The sequence below is a fragment of the Dasypus novemcinctus genome, chromosome 20 (assembly GCF_030445035.2).
Source record: "Dasypus novemcinctus isolate mDasNov1 chromosome 20, mDasNov1.1.hap2, whole genome shotgun sequence".
NCBI classification, from domain to species: domain Eukaryota; kingdom Metazoa; phylum Chordata; class Mammalia; order Cingulata; family Dasypodidae; genus Dasypus; species Dasypus novemcinctus.
Genome location: NC_080692.1, coordinates 9,113,202 through 9,135,721, shown reverse-complemented (window position 1 = coordinate 9,135,721; position 22,520 = coordinate 9,113,202). Strand labels below are relative to the sequence as shown.

Here is a 22,520-nt window from a genome sequence, read left to right as displayed (position 1 = left end):
TGGAGGCCAGGCCACTTCTGTGAATACTGCTGGCTAACGTTTCCTTCACTTCTGCCCAGGAGCGGGTCTGAGAGACTGGCCTCTAGATTATCGTTAAGTACCTCTTGTCCAAACCTTCAGTTTTCTGAGTGACTTGGTGAGTTTGTGGACGGGTCTCGTCTCCCCTTTTAGTTTGTCAGCATTTTGGATATCCTGATCCAGACCGCCAGTTCTGTTCTTTAAACTCTAGCTGCACCTAGATCTGTCTGCCTATTGTGCAGCAGGTATTGCATGAATATTCTCTGCAAAGAAAAACAAGGAAATAGAATCGTGCAAAGGAGAGAAGCAGGCATCAGAAACTAGGTGAGGGTGCTTTTAAGTGTTTAATGCATCCACTTAAGCACTTGGTCATTTTATAGGGAACCCTTCCTACATTGCCCTATATAAAATCTTCCATCCCTCTGTTGCTCTCTCTACCCATTCTTCCGCATGGCTTCATTCTTCTTCAGCACATTCACCATGTCAGGTGATAATAAATATTTATTTGCTTGTTTCTTTATCATCTGTCTTCCCCTTCTAGAATGTAAAGTTCCATAGTGGCACCCTGGGTTTGTTCACTGCCTGTAGCCCAGATCCCAGAATGAATGGTTGCACGTATGATATATATAAAGTAGCTGTAGCTTGTATTTACTGATTAGCAGTATAAATGGTGATTATGGCATGGGCTCAGGAGCCAGAAAGACTCACTTCAAATCCCAACTCTGCCTCTCCTAGATGCAAGACCTTGGGATGTGGCTGGGCATTTCTGTGTCTCTTTTTCCTCATCTCTGTCTTGATTTAATAATAGTACCTATTCCATGAGATTTTTATAAGGCTAAAATAAACAAATGCATGTCCATGACATAGAATTGTGGCTGGTATTAAATAAGAACCCAATTAATATGAGCTATTAGGTGTGTGTGTATATGTGTGTGCCTTTCACCATGGGAGAATAATTGATTGTGTTCATATACACAGACACATACAATTTGATATTTTAATCATATGAGTAAATATTAAGGAAGAGACATAAAAGAGTTAGAAAAGCAATGAAGGAGTTCCAAAATAAAAAGAACGTAAAGACAAAAATTCAGGGAGAGAGTTGGAATAATGAAGGAATAGTAATCTATGGTTATTTTTTTTTTTTAGAAAAGATGATTTAATCTCTATGGTATTTTGGATTTCCCAGAGATAAAATTCACCATAAAAGAAAAAAGTCACCTGTCCTGAATTAATATATGTATCTGTAATGATTCCTTTAAGCTAATCCACTTTCTATGTATTATTTGGAAAAAGGCCCAACTTTAAATTTGCCCCAAGTTGGGTGAGGAAAAAAATAGAAAACTGTCTGCTTGACTGTAATACTTTCACTCTTAATTAAAATAAAGAAAACCGCACTCCTTCTGCAACCAGAACATTAAATCAGATGCAGGACAGGCAATAAAAATAAAATGTATTTTAACATTAAATAAAACCTTTGTGCTTTTGGAAAGAGTCAAGAAACATCCCAGGTCTTAAAAATATTTATCATGCTGACACACAATTAGCATGAGAGCTCATGTCCCCTGTTTTATAGTTGTCAGCTAATTTTGGAAACTGGCAAGCTGTACAGAAATAGATGGTGTGCTCTTGCTTCAATACTTCCTAAAAAAAGAACTGTTTGCAGAGTTCAGGAATGGGGAAGGGCAGGCGATGATGAAGAAGAGCATTATTTTAGACAGCTGATAAAAGCTGCACACTGTGCATTGGCAAATGTTCTACATATTTAATATTAAATCTATTTTAAGGAATGCTAAATAATCTGTAAGATGGTGTAATGTACATGGGGCATCTGTCTGCTTTTGAAAGGCACTTGTCTCTTCTCTTTTTTGTTTTTTGTTTTCTGCATGTGATAAAATTGAATTTATAGCACAACTTCACATTTGCAGAGAGCTTTCCAATTGGTCCAAATGGACGACCCCATCCAGCAATCCCAATCAAAAGGCAGCTTTATTATTACATTCTGGAACATAGAAACCCAAAAGGTAAAAAGAGTGAGTTACCCAAGGATATGCAACCTATCATAAATACACACCCTCCCTCATTCCATCTACTTCTTAGCTCCTAGGACAATCCTCTTTCTTGGAAAATAATTTTGCCTTATCTTTTTTTTTTTTTTCATCATTGTTTTCGTTCAGTTTTAAGCATCCAGCTCTCTTCTTGAAATCAGATTATCTTGGGGAATGATAACTAAGGAAGGAAAATTAGTACAATTAAACCTAGAATACTGCTATACCTACAATAGGCATTTTTTAAATGAAGTTAAGAAGCTAGAATTACCTGCAAGTAAAAAATGGTTAATGGTTCTATTACACTTATGTTTACTGAATGCCTGGTGTGTGCCAGGCACCAAGTATTCAAATTTTGGATAAGACATGGTCTGACTTGGAAGAGATTTCAACAGTGTAAAAATTAAGAATGTCCATCACTGTGTACTTTATGTAACATCCTTTACTGGAGTCTTAACACTTGAAAGAAGAATCAGGATTGAATTCATCTTGATGCCTCTCAAAGCTCCCAGTACTATCTGTGCTGAATATATACTAAGTGCTTAGTGAATTTGTTGGATGGATAAATATTAGTCAATGATGAAGTTGACAGGTCCTTAAGAAGCAATGCTACTAATGGACATTGTGACCTATAAAAAGTTCAATGAGAAAATGTGGTCTTTGTGTCTCCTTTAACTTCTCTCAATTGGGTGGTGAAGGAGCATAGCACACTCGGCTAAATTTATTTTCTTCAAGGGTTTATTTACAAGAGGTATATATTCAGACAAAAAATGTGAATAATTCAGAGTATTCATTAGCCATAGTAAACTGGTAGAAATGAACATGCCCGAGTTTTGAAAGCTCTAGCATTAACTGATTTGCTGATATAAAAATGACAATTGTTTTATGGGTCTTAGTTGCAGTGCTGCAGATAATGATTTTTTTCTCTGTATATATTTTGTTTATCTTAGAAGCCCAACAGCATCATCAGGTTTTTAGGTAACACCTTATAATTTAAACTGAGTTCATCCCTTTATTCATGTTCACCAAAAATTATTTTTCCTATCAAGGAATGTCTGTAAATCTAATGTTAATTTTTGAGTACATGGGTGTATAAAGCACAATTTTCCCCTGCTTGTACTTAATATATGGAGAATACAGGTTTTTTTGCCCCAGCATCTGTCTTTTGCTATAAAAATAGGGCCAGTTCCTTTTCTTTGAGTGTGTGGGTCTGGTAGAGTCTGCATTGTCTTTTTGCAGAAATCACATTTATCATATACCCATCTAGAAATGTCTAGTTCATTTTTTTAAGTGGTACAAGAATACCCATGTGTTTTCCCCACAATATTTACAGTCACCTTGCCCATAGACCTAATTCCACGGCAGTTTTTTTTAGCTACCTGTCTTTTTTAATCTTTTCAAAGTATTCAACTTAGTTTTCATAGAAAAAAAGAACTTTTCCTCATTCATGTTACATCAGTTTTACGTGTGCTTAATTAAATTACAAATTTATAATAAATGCTGTTACCAGAAGCAGGTTGGGGATAAAACACAATCTACTCCTGGTGTATTAGCCAAAAATGGAATTGATGCAAAGTACCAGAACTCCGTTGGCTTTTATAAAGGGTATTTATTTGGGTGGAAGCTTACAGTCACAAGACCCTAAAGAGTCCAACTTAAGGTACCATAAGAGTTACTTTCTCACCCAAAGTCTGTTGCCACATGCTGACACAAGATAGCGGGTGACATCTGTTAGGGTTAGCCTTCCTGTTTTCTCTTAATACTCAATGATCCCAACTTCTTCCTTTCTCAGCTGCAGACTGGCATAAGGCTCATCTCTCTCCCTGGGGCTCATTTCTTGCCAGGCTCAGCTGCTGTGGTCTCTTCACAAGGTCAGCTGTAGACCATCAGGCCCATCTCTCTTCCTGGGACCTCTGCCATGTCTAATGTCCCAACTCTCTTCCTCTTTGCTCTTCTCTGTGTATCTATTCCTGTGTAAGAGTCTGTTTTTATAAGCCCACTAAGGGGGGACAGGACTCGATGCTAGACACACTGTAATGACATGGCTGAATCAAAGCCCTAATTTAACATAATTTAATCAGTGTCTCAGCTGAATCAAAGACAATCAAAGGGTTATATGCCCAGAGGAACAGATCAGTTTACAAACATAATATCTCCTTTTGGAATTCATAAACAATCTCAAACTGCCACACCTGGTAAGCATGCATACTTTGGTGGTGGGCTCCAAAGTGGGGCAGGCGTTCTTTAGGGGACTCAATCGCCATGTTTCTCCATGGGATTGGAGAACGTTGGTGAATTGAGCAAGCACTTAAAATGGAGGTTTTGACAGATACTTCTATTGCTTGTTTGCAATTTTGCCCCCAGGGGTTATTTATCAATAGTCTCGATTTGAGGGTAGTTGCTGCTGGCATTTAGTGGGGAGGGACCAGGGTTGCTGCTACACATCCTGCAATGCATAGGACAGCCCCTGCCATAAAGAATTCTCTGGCCCCGAATGGCAGTAGAGTGTGGAGGTTGAACCAGCTGCTCTACTGTGATTTAAATAGATTTGTTAGGATGTATGCAGGCCTGGTTTTAAAAGATACTGTGGGACTCGTAATATTAAAACAGGTGTAACCTGGAGAGCAAAAATAAAGGGTTATAAAATTAGGAACAAGAAAAATTCATTGCAGTTTGACCCTGGGATGCTACTGCTACCATGTTCAAGCGTGCTCTTCAGAGCAACAAGATCAGAAAAGCGTATTAATTCATTTCTGATAAATTGAACAAATATGTATTGATTCCTAATATATGTTGATCTCAAGGGCATGAATAATAAATAATAAACAGTTAAAAGATATTTCTGTTTTGAAAGGTATTACAGAGGAACCAAAGGAAAGCAGGGAGGGGGTACTTCTTGGCTGGGAACCCCCAGTTCCAGATTCTATTTGGAAAGAGAAATTTCTTTTATAGGCACTAAATCTTAGAAGAAATGAATATGTGTGAAACATTCTAGAGTGTAGTTACTTTCAGCTGTGGTTTTGCTGAATGGAAACTCTCCAAAAAGCCAATTTCTACAGCTATCCAAGGCAAAGGTTCAATGTGTGATTACTTAGGAAAGGACATGTCCATGGGAAGCTAAACTTAGGATCATTAATGTTTCAAAGGAAGCAATAGTTCTATGGTACCGGCAGTTCTCTGAAGTGCCTGGGTCCTGTCACAGCCAATAAATAGAGGGAGGGAGTTCTAGACGCTGGGAGGATCAGGGGAGGCACATGAGGGGAAATCCCTTTTCTGGGTGGTCAAGATGAGTCCAGAAATGTTTGCTCGAGGCTGAGGTTCTCAACCTGGGGTTGACAAATTAGCTTTCAGAGGTCCAGGCACCACCTGGGCCTGCCGTCACAATATGCCACCAACTCGACATTCTAGAACAGCAGGAATTTATTGTCTCACAGTTTTGGGTTTTGGAGTCTGGAGGTCAGACATCAAGGTGTCAGCAAGGTCATACTTCCTGTGAAATCTTCCTGGCCTTTTCCTAGCATCTGGTGATTTCCTGGCAGTCCTTGGGGTACCTTGACTTAGAGCTGCAGCACTTCAATCTCTGCATCTGTCGTCACCTGGCTGGCTCCTCTCTGTGACTCTTCTCCCTTCCTTTTTCTTTTTCAGAAGGCACCAAGGATTGCACCCAGGACCTCGTACATGGGAAGCAGGCGCTCAACCACTGAGCTACATCTGCTCCCCTTCTCCCTTTCTTTTAAGGTCACAAATCATATTAAATTAAAGCCACACCCTCTTCCAGTGTGATCTCATTTTAACTGACCCGACTCTATCTGCAGAGACCTTCTATCCGCATAAGGTCACCTTCAGAGGTAGTGGGGGTCAGGACTTCCACATATCTTTTGGGGGCATACGTTTCAACCCATAACAATAAGTATATTCTTACAATTTTTTTCTGCGTGGGATGTTCAGATCTTTCATGAGATTCTCTATAAAGAGGTTATGACCCTAACAAGATTATGCACCACTCTTTCTAAGAATTACACTTTCATTTCTCAGCCTAAAGTTGAGCCCTCCTCCACTTTCTAAATATTTTAACATAAAGCCTCCGCCTCCTCTTCCAGCTCCCTACCTTCCATACCTCAATTTCTGACTGAAAGACAGGATATTGCAATTAAGAAAGAGTGGCCTTAACTTTGTGGGGAAGTTTGTTTCTGGCCTTTTATTTTAATGTGTTCTAGATCACGTTGATATATAAGACATTTCTTTTCTGCCATTTGAATGATCATAGCATCTGCCTTCCGCAAGCCCGACTGGCTGAGCATTATACTAAAGAAATGAAAAACAGCAACTTACTACTAAAAGAATTTGGAATTTATGTTGGACTTGTCCCTTCACAAACCTCAGGTGATAAAGATCACTGACACACAGAAATACCCTCAAAAGAATGTGTTCCTACATGATTCTTGGAAAACAAATACAGGTGGTCTGTTTAATTAGCAAATACCTAAATGGTGTTTTCTTTCTGTATGTTGTATTTTTTTTCTCATTTTAATATTTTAAACTCAGGTTCTATTAGCAGAAAGCAGAGCCAGATATTTTATATGTGAGTAAAATTTACTGTGAAAATAGCCACTCAAATGTTTATGGAAATTCATAAGAAATGTGGTTAGTCATTTTAAATTTCTGAACAGCCACATAAACAGTTTCATCTTCACTCACATAATACCAGAATATCTTGGTGCATTATATTATGGGGTATCATATTAAAGAAATTTTTATAATTTACCAGAAGAAACTTTTCATAATTATCCTCTTTTTTTCTCCTACAGAGAGACTGCCACAGAATTAGCTGGAAGTCTACCAAGGTGAGTAAGCTGGTTTGGCTTATTCTGTGCATGAGTTTCATTGCACCCTGGAAGAAGTGTGTCTGGCCTCTTGAAAGGGTCTTTCTCTTTCTCTCTTCTTTGCATTAGATTTTAAGACCTTCTATTTCACTCTGTAAATGCAAAAGAAGATTGTGTATGTGTCACATAGAAGTGATGCGACCAAGGTGAAATAAGGCTAGTTTTCATATGCAACTCAGAAAAGTCATTCTCTGTCCCTTGAAGTTACCTCCTACACTTGAAGATGTATATATGAACTGTATTCTCCCCAGAAATCATCAAGACCCTGCCTCTGTGTTATACTCACGGAAATGGCAATCCAATGACACATTGAATAGTTTTTGAATTTATCCCTTGTTGTTGTGTTTAACTATTTATAGATTTATGAAAGAAGCCTGCACTTCCCATAAAGAACATACAGCTTAGTTTTGATGATAAAATAAACATGTTTTGGAATTCTTGTCATCATTGCAGTAATTACCTAGTAATATAATCTCAACAGGAAAAGAATCGATAGCTAAGCCTGCTATAAAAGGCAATATGAGTAACAGGATGGAAATTATTGACAAATAACCATCAAGAAGGACTGTCACTAGTTAGTAGAAAAAAGGAAGGATGGCGCTATTTTAAGAGGAATTTTAGTGGGCACCACTTAGAGCACCCAGTATCATGGTTTAGTCCTAGAAGGTGTGGTGTAACTATGAATGAATTCATATGTCACTGGGTACTGCCTGGGAATGGTTTGGGAATGGAAGCCAAGGTAATTTTAAGACCAGGAAGCAGAAGGGCAAAACAGAATGTGAGAATGCACAGCACCAGGGAAGAGGTGGAAAGTGCCTATTGGAACCAGCTGTTAATGGAGATAAGCACATTTGGTGTTTTGTTGTAATTGTTTAAGGATAGAAAAATTTTGCGTGTGGGATCATGATTAATATTGGCAAAAAACTGTTTACTGTGATCCAAATATTTAAAGTATTGTGTGTTTCATTCTTTGGCTAATGTCCCCCCAAAATATTTCAATTGGAGACAGTTTCACAAGGTTAAAACTAGACGTGTGTTCTGGTTAACACATCCTGGGGTTTGTTTGTCGTTGTGCTTTAACCTGGCAAAAAGTCCCGGTGAAACTCTTAAGTATCCAGCCATTTGCAGGGAGGCAGAGAGTGGCGAATCTGCCTGCATTTGGGGTACAGACACTAATCCTGAAATAATGGCATGAGGAGTGACTTCCAAACTTTGATAGATGGGCGAAGGAGAAGACAGACCACCCGCGTATTGTCAGATGAGACTCACAGGGCTGTAATCACACAGATGACAATTATGCTGAAGTCTGAGAGCTTGGGTGTGGCACCCGGAATTCTGTTTAGTGGTACTTTGTTGTGAATACCAAGCAGCAACAGGGAATCTCCACTCTTGTTGTATTTGGTTCATTACTCCAGGGAGAGTCTGCTTTTTCCTTGAATGTGGCGGAAGGCATTTTGGTAATGAGCTTTCTTTCTTTTTCCCATGGATTTTTGTTACCCTACTGTCAAACCATGTTGAGAATAAATGGCATGCCAACCTTAACTGTAATTTGCCGTCATTGTGATCTTGGCAGCAAAGAAGTGAGAAATAATTTGTCTGTTATTTCTCAATCACACTTCTGCTGTAACCTAAGGTATTCTTTTGACTCTTTCCAGAGTATGTTGGGACATATCCTTTGAAAATTATTTCCCTTCCTCACGTTAACAAGAGATAATGTAATTATTCAATGATGAACCCGTCTCTTGATGTCCAGAATTCTTTAGCTAGCATTTATTCGTTTGCTTGTACCATCTTGTAGGAGTCAATCCGTTGCAGCCTTTTTTACATTTCTTCAGCCTGTCACTAGAAAAGTGCAAATGAGCCTGGAATATCTCGATGCTATTTAGGACAAGCATCCTTTTTTGTTTGTTTGTTGGCTAAGGAGTGGAAGATGACACTTAGTGTATTTTATCCTTTTAGCCATAAAAGAATACTTATGCTGAGACATCCAGGAAAAAATGGAAACTTGTAATCCAGGCAACTGCTACGTGGAGATAGGTGGCTGGGAAAGAAGACGGTGGCATTTTATAACAGTTTTATGGTTTGGTTTTCATTGGCTTTGACTGTCGTGAGATTTTGCAAAAGGTCATTTACAAATATTGCACAAGGGTGGAGTATTTCAACTTTAACTGCTTTCTGTAGCATTTATTTAAACTTGCTGGTTCCAGGTTGATAATATTCTCTGAAAATGTACCAATCATGCAGCAGTGGATTGTGTCCTGGTAGTTATAAATGCTTTGAAGTTGAAATGAGATATGGGCACAAGGTGTTGAACAAGCACCAGGTTTGTTTTTCATTACTAATGATAACCTAAATGTGTTTTTGAATTCTTGCCATTGCTGAAATTAAAGCCTAGTAATAATATGTCACCAGAAAAAATTAGATTTTATGAGCAACATGCACTAAGTGTTGTAATTATATTATAAATATTAAAACCAATGATCTTACTGGGATTAAAACAAATATTTAAACTGGCTCCATGTACTACTCGTGTGGTCCTCTTTATCTTGAAGTGTCTTAGAAATGTGATGCATAGTTCCAATTCTTGAGCTGTGAAAAATGATCATTTTCAATTTTATATATGACTCCTTGTTTTTACTTTGCTTGTGGCAAAGAACAGTTGAACAAATTTTTTCCATTAAAAGTATGTCTTTCAAGACTTGTTTTTTATGGGTAAGAGTGTTTAAATTAGGAAGATGCATTTTAATCAAATCATAGTGAAACCCCCAATTGTTCAAATGGAGCAGAGGCAATAACCTGATGTTGATAAGCTGGAGGCTTGAATATAAGTGATACCTCAGTAGAGATAAAACCTTATTTGGGATAGCAAAGGTATAAACAAGGTTTATGGCAACAGAGGTTTTATTGTTATAATACAGTATTAGCTACTGTGTTTGAAAAAGAGAGAGTATTTAATTACTTTTTAACATAGTCTACTGTTAACTCTACATAAGATAAACAGTATGGAAAATAAAAGGATTTACTTGACCTTGGTAGAAGTATCTCAGCCAATATGGTGGAGAGTCACAAGCTGGTTCTTACAGCACAGCACCCAGAAGGCAGAATGCTTTAAACGGAACATGAAGTGTTGGTAAAAGAAACTTATAAAATAATGAAGTATATAAATCGGGTACATCTTGTGCTAGATTTTAACGTACGCAAATGGGGGCAGGTGCCAAAAGTTCAGGTAAACTGATGGAAGAAAAATCTAGATTTTTTTTCCTGTATTTTTATCCACTAACCAGCTGTTTTTCCTGTGACTTCTTTGAAGGGGTGAGGGGACATGAATATTCAGTATAAGCAATGAAGCCCCCACTTCCTAGAATACCAGTATACCCCCAGAGGAGTAGAGTTAGAAATCTTCTACCAAGGAGATAGAACTGCTTGGTTGTGTGACTGTGGGAGCTAAAACTCATTCCACTGCAGTTTTGCATATGGAATTGTAGTGTTAAATGATTGATCTTTCTTATCTGAAATTTGAACTGAGCAGATTCCGCTCAGTGGAGGGGCAGGACTGTCCTTTCTTATTGGACCACATTTCTCAGTCACGGATATGAAGTGGTCTGGTAGCAGCAAGGATTAAAAGATAGAAGCAAAGAGAATTAGGGTAAACTGTACCAGCTCAAATGACTGCTGGTGGCGTTTCAGGTTAGAAATTTAGTCCCCTGTGGAGGGCTTGTAAACAACAGAATCTCAACACCATCTCATATTCCTTGTTGCCTTCAGTCCACAATACTCTCTTCTTTAAAAGACCTTTAGAAATTAGGAGATAAAAGATGTCCGTGCTTCACAGCAAACCTCTTACTACATAAATGAAGACCGAACAACAATACCTGTCTTCTTTATAATTCCTCAGAAAGAATAATATCCCACATTCCAGGTCTGGTTCTCTCATATTTTCAGAATTCCTCTTTTCCTCATTAATTCAATAAAGGAACATTGAGTAGTACTCTATGCCAAGCATGGTTGTCTGCTTTGTGGTAGGAAGCCAACAGGACTCCAGCTCTCCTCTTAAGCAGTGAAGTTACAGATAATCGCAGTGCTAGGTGGAAAGTGTTTAATGTCCCAACGGAAGTAGCAGAGACATGGAAACAAGCCCGGGCACTGTGGGAATTCCACTGAGAGAAGGGCTACTTCTGACTGGAGGAACCGGAGAGTGGGCTTTCTGAGTAGGACTTGAGTGGATGGGTCAGGTTTGACGTGTAACAGTGGAGGGGCTGCCCTCCACCAAGGGAGATGCCATCGCTGAGGCTGGGGCGGGGCACGGGAATGCGTGCCGGGCAGAGGAAGCGATACCATCTGGTTGATGGGGGGAAGGGACGGAGAGAGGCACTTGGAAAGTGACCCGTTGGTGGGATGCATTTTCAGCAAGCCTATCGGATGAGTTATTCTTTCCTCTGGGACTGTTCAGCAGGGGAATTCTGTGCCTAAGGAAGAGTGATCTGGGGAAAGTGTTACAGAATAGATTTGGGGGGAAAAGGGATTGAAGTTCTCCTCACAGGTTCTCAGCCAGACCTGGCAAGCCTCAGAACCCTTCTCTCTCTGTTTAACTACTAGCCAACAATAAAAAACAAGCTTAATGACTGGCATCCGTAACTTAAATGGAACCAGTTTCCTGCTTCTGGGCCCAACTGTCCTGCACGCCAACATGAAACCACACTTGCAGTTGCAAAGTTTTCTTTCTTCTTCCTGCCTCTGACTTCCCACCCTCTAACCTTTTTCAGTCGACTGGCCATTCAGAGTCTGTGATAGAATTCTTTCCTGCACCAACCTTTCTCTTACAATATTACGTTTCTCCGGTTGACTCCTGATAGTCAAAGGCACTGTAGTTACAAGGAGATAGAACCTGTAGGTATGAGTCAAGATGTTGGAGGAGGCTCAGGGTTAATTCAACTCAGTGCTTTCTCTCTTTCTCCCTTGCTTTCTGGGGATCATGCCCCTCATGTTCACAAGATGACCACAGCAGCTCCAGCTGTTAGGTGATCTCATGACCACATTTAATGAAGAAGAAAGGCATTTTGTCCCACACGTCTCTTTTTAAGGAAGGAATCCCTTGCTCACGCTGAGTCCTTTGGCATGGGAATTTGGGTTTCTTGTATGCTCAGCCTCTGTAACGGGAGGCCTATTCTGCCTGCAAGGAGGAACATAGGAGCGGGGATGTGGGAAGTGAAAATGGCTCCTATGTGCCTAATGAATGGCATCTGCCCCAGGTAGGCACTCTCCTTCTTCTTCCATCTTCTCCTCATCCTACTCCAGTCAAGCTTCTGACCCTTCCATTCCACTAAAGAGATCTTGTCAAGGTCAATAGCAACGTCCATCTAGCCAAACCCAGTGGTGTTTTCTGTTGGCCTATTTGACCTCTTGGCTGCATTCAAGAGGACTCTTTCCTCCTCTATGAATTGCTCTCTAAGTTCCTGGGACCCCACATTCTCCAAGTTTTCTTCCTCTCTCACTATCTCAGTATTCCTTCCTGTTCTTCCTCCCCTGCCTGATGTCTCTATGTTGAGACACCCAGCATTTTCCTTGGACGTTTCTCTCTTCACCCGCAGAATGGATGCAGAGAGATTTCATCCAGGTCCAGGGTTGTACAGATCATCTTGATGCCAATAGTTCCCAGCCCTTACTCCTCCCTTGAGCTTCAAATCTGAATATCCAACTTCCAAGTTGACATCTCTGCTTAGTTGTCTAATCTTAAACTTGAAGTGGTCCATAGAGGACTCTAGTGTTCTGCCTCTACCCATTGTGCCACTGTGTCCTCAATCACTCAAACAAAACACCGGGGGCCATTTATAGTGTCTTCCTTTTCCTCACAGTTAGCAGACAACCCATCAGCAAAGCCTGCTGGCTCAACTCTCAGGAGTTATCTTTAATTTGTCCACTTTCTCCATCTCTTTTCCAAGCCACCATAGACTCCCACCTGCAATATCAAAGTACCCTCCTAACTGGCCTCCCTGCTTCCTCTTTTGCACTTTATTCACTGTGTAGCAGCCAAAGAGATCTTTGAAAAGTCATCAATCAGGCCAAATTATTATATTTTTTAAACTTAAAATTGTGCAATGGTTTCCTGTTGCTGGGAATAAAATCAAAACACTGCCCTCAGCTTTCAAGGGCATCCGTGGGCTGCCGCAGTCTCCCTCTGCGACCTCGTTGCTTCCTGCTCTTGATCCCGGTCTCACTGGCCTTTATTCCCTGCTTGTCACTCACTGTTACCTCTGCTGGAATGTTTTGCCTTGGTGACTTGGTGATACTATTTCCTGAGACAGCCCTCCTTTGACCCCTATTCTAAGTAGCCCCTGCTACACACTCACAGCTACTCCCTGACACATCAGCATATTATATCTTTACATGTTCCATTTTTTGGTCATCTGTCCCTGAGTGCTCCAAGGACAGTGTCTCTCTTTCCTGTCTTCTGCCTGCATCCTCCTGACCATGTCAGCCCCCATTTTAGAAACAAGGAAACTGATATCTGGCTTCCGGTCTTTGCACTTGCTCTTCTCCTTTCTCCTTTTCTCCCCTGCCCAAATAACCCCCACTCAGTCTTCTAGACTGGGGTCGGCAAACTACAGCCCACAAGCAAAATCCAATTCCTGGCCTGGTCTTATAAATTCATTTTTTTGAAACATCCTGTTTCCATATTGTCTATGCCTACTTTTGCTCTACAGCGGCAGAGTTGAATTGAGACCTTTGGCCTGCCAAACTGAAAATCTACCTCTAGAGAAAAGTTTGCCAACCCCCTTTCTAGACACATCTTAGATGTCCCTTCTTCTGTGAGGTCTTCTCTATCATGCAGGGCTTTATGCTCCTCCTGTTCGCTCCCCAAAGCCCCTCTTGTAGCTCTTATGTCACCTGATAATTCAGGGGTGGGCTCTTAGCCTCCGCGGAGTAGGAAACACATTGAGATCCATTATTATTCATTCAGTGTTTATTCCCAGTGCCTAGCAGTGTCTGGAATAATAGGCACTGGATACATATTTGCATCACTGTTTCACTGCTGGAATGAGTAGGTGTTTGAATGAATGAATAATTGTTTTAATGATTGAGTAAGTGTTTGAATAAGAACCAGTGGTAGACCAGACACATGACTTCTGCCTTCCATCACCCTTCCAATAGTTCTTGCTGCACCCAGAAAAATTCATCTAATTCACTGGAAAGTTACTATCCTAAATTTGGCTGAAACCGAGTTGTTTGAAGCTGACACTGTAGAAGTAAGAGATTGGGCCTTGGGCTCAGACACCCTGGGTTTGAACTCATTGTCTGACTTTCTTGATCGTGTGGACTTGAGCAAGTTAGTTAACCTCTCTGTCTCGGTTTTTCACTTGGAAATTTGGAAAAATTATGGTATCATCTCAGTGTCACCCTGAGTTGATAATCCACTGAGTATATAGTTCAGTGCCTGGCACACAGCAAATAGGCAATGCATGTTAGCTGTTATTCACTCAGTAATAGTTGTATGCTAATTATTTAGGTGAAGACTTGGGTAGTGTCCAAGAAAAGATGATAGCATATTGCATTATAAGAAGTAGTATAAGTAAAATAGTGATGCCCCCCAAAATAAAAGAAAGCAAGAAAAAAAGGAAAAAAGCAGTCTAGCAAAGTTGTTTGGCATGTATACTTTGGAGCCAGACTCCATCCTGTGTTCAGATCCCAATTTGGCCACTTAGTAGCTTTGTGACCTTGGGTAAGTTTCTTCACCTTTCTGAGTCTCATTTTCTTCCTCTCTAAAACGGGGTAATGATAAGGCTTATTATTCAAAGAGTTAAATGAAGTGATGCATGTAAAGGACTTGAAGCACTGTCTACCTTGTTTTTCACTATAAGGAAATTAAACTTGCATGCTAGTCAAAATTTGAGGTGGGTAATGAAAATGTAGCAAGCCACCAGCCATGTGTACTTCTAATTTAGATATTAATTATTCAGTGGCTAAATTTTTGCTGTGTATGAAACAATTTTTTCTAAAGATTTATTTAATTTAATTTATTCACCTCCTCTCCCCCCCATTTTTTTGCACTTGCTGTCTGCTCTCAGTGTCCATTTGCTATGTGCTCTTTGTGTCTGCTCGTCTCCTTTTAGGCGGCACCGGGAACCAAACCTGGGACCTCCCATGTGGGAGAGAGGCACTCAATCACTTGAGCCACCTCCTCTCCCTGCTTTGTTGTGTCTTTCATTGTGTTTCCTCTCTGTGTGTCCTTGTTGCATCATCTTGTTGCATCAGCGTGCCACGCCTGCCTGTCATACCAGCTCACTGTTTTGTTCATCTTTTCCAGGAGGCACTAGGAACCAAACCCACAACCTCCCATATGGTAGGCAGGAGCTTAATTGCTTGAGCCACATCCGCTTCCCACAGTTATTGATCATTTAAAACACAATACCTCAACCATTAAAAATAAAATTCCCTTGGCCCTGCTATCATACATGAAAATAATGATTACCCAAAGAAAGAATATGTGCAAACACTACATATCTATCATGGACACATCTATCGGGAACAGGCTCTTCAATAATTCTCCAAATTACCTAAACCAAAACATTTCACTCTTTATAGATGTATGAGAGAGTCTGTAGTAACTGAATTAAATTACACTTGTTTTATAATATAGTGTTATGATGTGTAACAGACTATCAAAGGAGCAATCTTTACAAGGAAAACTTTGGAATATTGTGAAGTTACCCACTGCATGACCTACTTAGACTGCTCAGATTCGTCTTGTTGTAGGCTGCATAATTAAATTTTAAATGGAACATGATAAAGAAATTATACTGGTGATCTCCAGAGATTTTGATACCCTATTTGGCTCTTTAGAAGAATATAGCAAAGGCATACTTTAAAATTTAATAAAGTCCTGGCCTAATTTTTTTTTCCATTTAGATTTTCCTTATCTGCTCTGTAATTCAAAGCTATATTATATTATCCACAAGTGTTACCTGAAATAAATGATCAAAATAAAAATTCTTAAAAGCACATTTATCCCAATTTGAGAATTCCATTATTCGCACTTGAGAGCTTTTATGTAGCAGTTGAACTCCTTTAAGATAAAACCTGCCATTTCCTGAGTTTGTCACCATAGAGAATTGAAGCTTTATTCATTTTGTTTGTGAAAGCATTCATATCTTCAGAGTTTATAGAGCAAAGGGATAGAAAATGGTTTCCGTGTAAGATATAATTTTGCTAGTAGAAAATTTTATCTGAAAATTTGCTATGTAAAGTTGTACTTCATTACATAGCAAATTACAGGAAAACACACCCTTGCACACACAGTCGCCTGCACACGTTCACACACACATACATACATGCACAGTCATTGCAAAGAAGAGCTGAAGCAGAGTAAGGGAGAATTCCTGGCTTGAGCAATCCCAGGCTCTTGGATAAATAATTTTATTTCATAACCTTTATTTATTTATTTTTTTTATGTTTAGAGGGATGATACCAAGATAAAATTTCAGGCTAAGTGCAATTTTCTCATATCTATGTAATTACACATTGTGGTATTAACCATACACGGATTAGTAGGAAAGCCTCTCTTGCTCCCCTGAAGAGTTTCAGATTTTGCTGTCTGCTGAGTTTTGACAGAAATCCAGGTGGGAGAGTTTCTCTCCCTATTCAAGGTTGATTTGATCTTTATACCTTCTTAAATATTTGCCCCCATCGGTGTTTGGAATTTTCAGGTTACTGAGAGCATATAAATGAATAAAAATCATTCTCATTTATACATATCTATTTTTAAACTCTGTAAACCTTCCTTTTCAGATTAGGTTTTGTAAGCCTATCTATTGAGTATTTTCCTTCTCCTTTTTGGCAAAAATACAGGTTTCCTTTGGGGCCTGAACCATTCAAGCATTCTTTGTTGTTTTCATTTTTCAAATAAGCTACATTAAATTCACAAAATACTACATTAAAACCAAATTGAGGCAGTGACACAACAGAGAAAATGAATTTACCATTAAGCCTGACTATTCAGCCTTAACAGTCTACTCACCATGCTTTAGGGGGTGTGCGCTTTAAGGAGGAATGCTGAGCTACATACATTCTAAAGAGACGCTCAGATCAGGAACATGATTACCCAGCGAAGAAGTGGAAATTCTGCTTTACCAGCACAATCGCCACATTTGAGACCCTCCCTTGCCCAGACCCAGACCAGCTGGACTCAGGTTACTGTCTACAGTAGTGACACCTGGTGGCTCATAATTCATTATAACACACCAAGTTCTCTTTCCAAAGAAAAGGAAACTTCTCATCCCCAAGTCATGAAAGTCATGAAACAGGTTCTGTGGCTAGTTCACAATTTATAGCAAACAATCATATACAATGACTAACGAAGATGCTTATGGAATAATAAATAAAGTAACACAAAAGCAAATCCACTGATATTAACAATAGTATTATTAATAGTTACACCAGTGAGCAGCCATGTGAAAAAGGATATATATGTCATCCTGTGGAGGATACAAGGGTACAATGATCCCTGCCTTTAAGAACAAAATATTCTGAATCATAGTAGGAGAAAGTAGGTTTTTCCTTAAATCCCAGTGACAGTACAAAGTCTGTCATGTGGTAAGCATAATCAGTTTTCATGGGAAAAAGTGGCCAATTAATACGCAATGCTTAAGTTAAAAGGAGAGAGAACACTTTTTGTCTGGCCCTTGGAAACACACCACTATGGAGGATATACATCTAGGGAAAGAAACAGCAGTTACCAAAGCAAACAGCAGCAACTATGGTATCTCATGGAGATGGAGATTCAACCAGCTGGTTTCAACCAGATGGTTTGTTGCAAGAAGGATGTAATAGGAGATTAGACAAGTAGGTAGAGGCCAGATTGCAAAAAGCTTTGAAATGATGGAATAGTTTTGCTTCTGCTTTGCTTTGCTTTGCTTTGCTTTGTTTTGTTTTCAGTATACCATTAGAGGCATTTGAACAGGATGAAAACACAATTCAGAGAGCACGTTAGCAAGGTTAATCTGATGGGGTCCTGCAAAAAGCATTACAGTGGGAAGAGCTCCACTAGTTTGTGAGCTCTGTGAAGACTGGACTCAACCCTTTTGCTCATTTTTTAATCCTCAGCACTTGGCATAATGCCAGACCACAGAGTAGGTGCTCAAATAGGCATCCAATAAGTTAATGAACCAATGGCTTTTCATGGAGAGTTCAAGTGAGGATAATAAATGCATGACCAGACTGGACATGGTAGAAATAAAAATTTAAAAAAAAAAAGGAAATGGCCAATTGTAGACAATATCAGGAAAAACAAGTCAATATTACTTACTTGAACATAGGCAGTGAAGGAAAGAGCTGTTAAAAGATCCTGAAATCTCTAGTCTGGGGATGCACTGGTATTGCTAACAGAAACAAGGAACTCTGGAGGAAGAGTTTGTTGGAAATGTGGAGCCAGAAAGAGGATTGTTTTACATTGAATTTGAGTCAAAGGCCAGATACTGAGATGGAGGAGCAGTGGTGGTGGAGTTGGGGCAATTGGGAAGGTGGAGCTGGAGGTTTAAACATTTAGTAATAAAACATCTTGGGAGGTGTTTGCATAAAAATTTTAGTTGAAGCCATTTCCTACACAAAGGAGGGTTTTGCAGTTGTCTTTCATGGTGGTGTCTGTTGCCAAATTAGACAAGATACAAATCTGGTAGAGTTTCCTTGAGGACGAATAACGTTGATGCAGAGATAATGTGACGCTCCCATGGTTTCTAATTCATTCTGGTAATTTCTCAGGAAAGAAAAAAAAATGAAGGACTTTTCTGAGGTGACTTGCTTTTAAACAGTACTGCTCTTTTGAATGCCACTTCAATTGCCATCTTTTTCTTAACATTCGTTATGGAAGTTGGTACATAATACTGTTAAAGGGGCTCTCTTGGCAAAAGAATTGTGTTGTGTTGCTTCAATTGCCATCTTTTTCTTAACATTCGTTATGGAAGTTGGTACATAATACTGTTAAAGGGGCTCTCTTGGCAAAAGAATTGTGTTGTGTTGCTTGTTCTCATTTGGCCTTTCTCATCTTGGACTGGGACTTCTTGGCTAATTCCATCATGTCTGGAATTTCATCTCTTCTGGGGCCTCGCCTGAAGCTCTGGCAGTTAACAGTGTTCAGTTGAGAAAGTCCTCTCCAAGTTCAAGTTCTATGATGCAACTGTTTCTCTTTAATATTAGGGTGAACTGAAACCCAACCTTAATGTGGCATTTTAGCGGTCCGTTTTATAATCTGGTTCCTCAGTGTTATGAATTCAAATTCCCTATAAAGAAGCAGAGATGAGTTTGTGAGTGCTTTGTAAAACCTTAGGTATAACAGTTAAGGGAAAACAGGTCATCAAGCGGCTGCCTGATAGCTTAGGCAGTGTATTAACCAGGGGTTGTTGAGCTATGTACATGTTAAGTTTTGTTTGTTAATGTGTGTTCACATCACAGGGATTCTTGTGAGGTTGGAAAAGTTATGCTCCTGGAAAATAAGACCCTGCGGAAGGACTGGAATGTTGTCAGTTATTCTCACAACCCGGTGGTTCTGCAAAGATTTCTTTATCCATATTCCTCTTTTTCCTTCCTCTTCCTCTCTTTCATTGGCCCCTCTCCCTTCTCTGATGTGTATGTGTATTGGAGTAGACTTTCACAAAGTAGAAAGAAGTGGTAAGGCCTTGAGAGGAGGAAAAGATGAAGAAATGATTATTGTTAACAGAGAAATAATTGAATTTTAATTTAAGAATTGTCCAGGAAAAGATCACAAAGTAATCAGCATAAGAATTGTGCCAGTAGTCTTCTGGTATGTGACTGAACTCCCCCCAACATATACCTACCCTGTTATTTTGGGATTCTAGAGTTGTAGGACTTTAGAGCTAGATGGAACTTATTTTGTCTCATCCCCTTGTTTACCAGAAGCAGTAACTGAGCAGTAGAGAGTTTAAAGTGAGCCCTCACAGCCCCATTCCTCGGGCTTGCTGGAGCCAACATTTGCTTGGAGTGAACGGCATTTACTTGTCCTTAGAGCTGTAGAGCCAGGAACCCCTTGAACTACTTTCTGGTGGTCTGTACCTGTCTCAGTTTGCTTGAGCTGCTGTAACAAAGTACCACAACAGGGGTGGCTTAAAACAACAGAAAGTTCTTGTCTCACAGATCTTGAAGCTAGAAATCTGAAATCAAGGTGCCGGTAGGGTCTCTCTGAAACCTCTTGGGGAGAATCTTTCCTGGCCCTTCCAGCTTCTGGTGATTACCCACCATCCTTGGCATGCCATGGGCTCCTGACAGCATCATGGTAGTCTCTGCCTCCATGTTCACAGGACTTCTCCCCCATGTCTGTGTCTTTCTCCCCTTCTCATTAAAGACCCCAGTCACACTGGATTAGAGCCCACCCTAATCCAGATTGGCCTCATCTTTACTAATCACCATATCGTTTTGGGAAGGCACAGTTCAACCCAAAGCAGCATCCTTTTTTTAATTTCTTTGGTGACTTGTATCTGTCCCCATTCCTCCTCACTCCAGGACAAAAGTTCATTTCCAGTGTCTCCCCATCACCTTGTTCTATCTGAACAAAAGCAAACAGTTAAAACAAATATGCATGGTAGTTATATCATGCTTTGGAACAGTATCTCTTAAATTTTAATGTGCAATGTAAGTCACCTGTGGAGTTTATTTAAATGCATGTTCTGATTCAGTTGGTCTGTAATGAGGCCTGAAATTCTGTATTTCTAACAAGCTCCCAGGCGGTTCCAATAATGCTGGACCTTGGACCATGCTTGAAGTAAAAAGGGGCTACAGAATCACTAGTTACACCCTGAGTTACACCTCTATACATTTAGAAATTTTTTTAAAAGATTTATTTATTCTCCCCACCCCACCCATTGTTTTTGCACTCACTGTCTGCTCTCTTGTCCATTCACTGTGTGTTCTTTTGTGCCTGCTTGTCTTCTATGTAGGCGGCACTAGGAACTGACCCTGAGACCTTCTGGAGTGGAAGAGAGGTGCTCACTCTTGTGCGCCACCTCAGCTCCCTGGTCTACCGCATCTCTTATTTTCTCTCCTCTGTGTCTCTTTTTGTTGTGTCACCTTGCTGTGCCAGCTCTCCACTTGAGCCAGCTTGCCATGTGGGCCAGCCCTTCGCTTGGGCCAGCTTGCCGTGCAGGCCAGCTTGCCTTCACCAGGAAGTCCTGGGAATTGAACCCTGGATGTCCCATATGGTAGACAGGCGCCCAATTGCTTGAGCTATATCCGCTTCCCAGGAATATTATTTATTATTCTACTTTATATCTCTTTGGTTTGTTGCTATTCACTTTTTGAGATGATGCTACAAAGCATCCTGAAAACTGCCATTGCAGGAGTGATTTCTTTTCAAATTCTGAACTACTATAAAACCACTCTGGAAGCCTGTGGATTGAAAAGAACTATATAAAGGCAATATTATGCTGCTGAACCCATCTGAGGTTTAGAATACAATATCAATCAAGATTTGACTTTCAATTCTGAGTTTATGATGACTAGCTATAATTGAAAGGAGACACAAAAAGTTTTGCTATTAGAAAAATTTCATTTTACAAAAATGAAGTATTATTTGTGTCAAGTAATTGAGTTCCCAGATGTTCTCATTCTGTATCAGTGACTGTGGACAATATAGGTCTAGGTAATATGACAGTATAAATATATATATATATATATATTTTGAATCTGTGAATTGACTATAGTTTTGAGGTTCCTTCCTGGAAACTGACATTTATTGACTGCGCAGATGTTAAAAATGTCTTTGTTTTGTTTATTCCCTAAGAAACTGAAAAGTATTATAGAAACAATATTACTTCTCTCCTTTCACCTCTGTTCCCATTCATCCTATCCCCTCTACTAAAGTAAACTGAGGTGTCTTGGATGTAATAATCTAATTTGGAATTACTCAGGAGAGATAGAAAGAGAGAAAGGTAACACTGAATATTCAGAATTCAATAAAACAAAATAATCACTTTAGTGAAAAGCCAGCTGTTCTTTGTTTTCTAATAGGCATGTGATGTTGATGAAAAATAGCATTCAAGTAAGGTTTACCAAGTAGAATTGTTTTGATTCAGGGTATTATACTATTTTGCAGTAAAGGAAATATTATTTAGATTTAACAAAAAGCTAAACAGTACAGCGAGTCCAAAGATCCAAATACCAAATGATTATCTTTAAATTTAGAGAACGAAAAATGCTGGTGCATTATATTTAAGGCATCGCATGATAATTTTTTCAGAGAATATGGCAATGTTTTCTATGTCCTTCAAATTTCATTTGAATGAATGTTTTATGGATTTTTGCGACCCTTAGAGATATCTTAAAATACCATTGTAAACATACCAGGCATCTTAGGTTTAGATGGTTCTCAACTCAATTATCTTTGCATTCTACTATTTGGAAAGAAGTGGGAGTTGTGTGACAATTCGGAGTTGCTTTTCTAAGTCCCCCACCCCAATGGGATTGCAAGTTTCCCCGGAAGCAGACCCTAAGACAAGCATCTGTGAGAAGGACATGAGTGAGTGGGGAAGTGAGACGGGAAGAGAGGAAAGCCAGTAGAGAATATTTTCAT

The 22,520-nt window shown here is 39.6% G+C and overlaps 1 protein-coding gene across 6 annotated transcripts in view; it reads left to right on the top strand.

The window, feature by feature from the left end:
- CELF2 (CUGBP Elav-like family member 2) overlaps positions 1-22,520 on the top strand; it is an 840,440-nt gene that overhangs the window by 417,630 nt on the left and 400,290 nt on the right. For all 6 annotated transcript variants that reach the window (XM_071210067.1, XM_071210072.1, XM_071210074.1 and 3 more), the window contains one exon: positions 6,875-6,910. In XM_071210067.1, the coding sequence (XP_071066168.1) occupies positions 6,875-6,910 (36 nt within the window). The remainder of the gene's footprint in view (positions 1-6,874; positions 6,911-22,520) is intronic.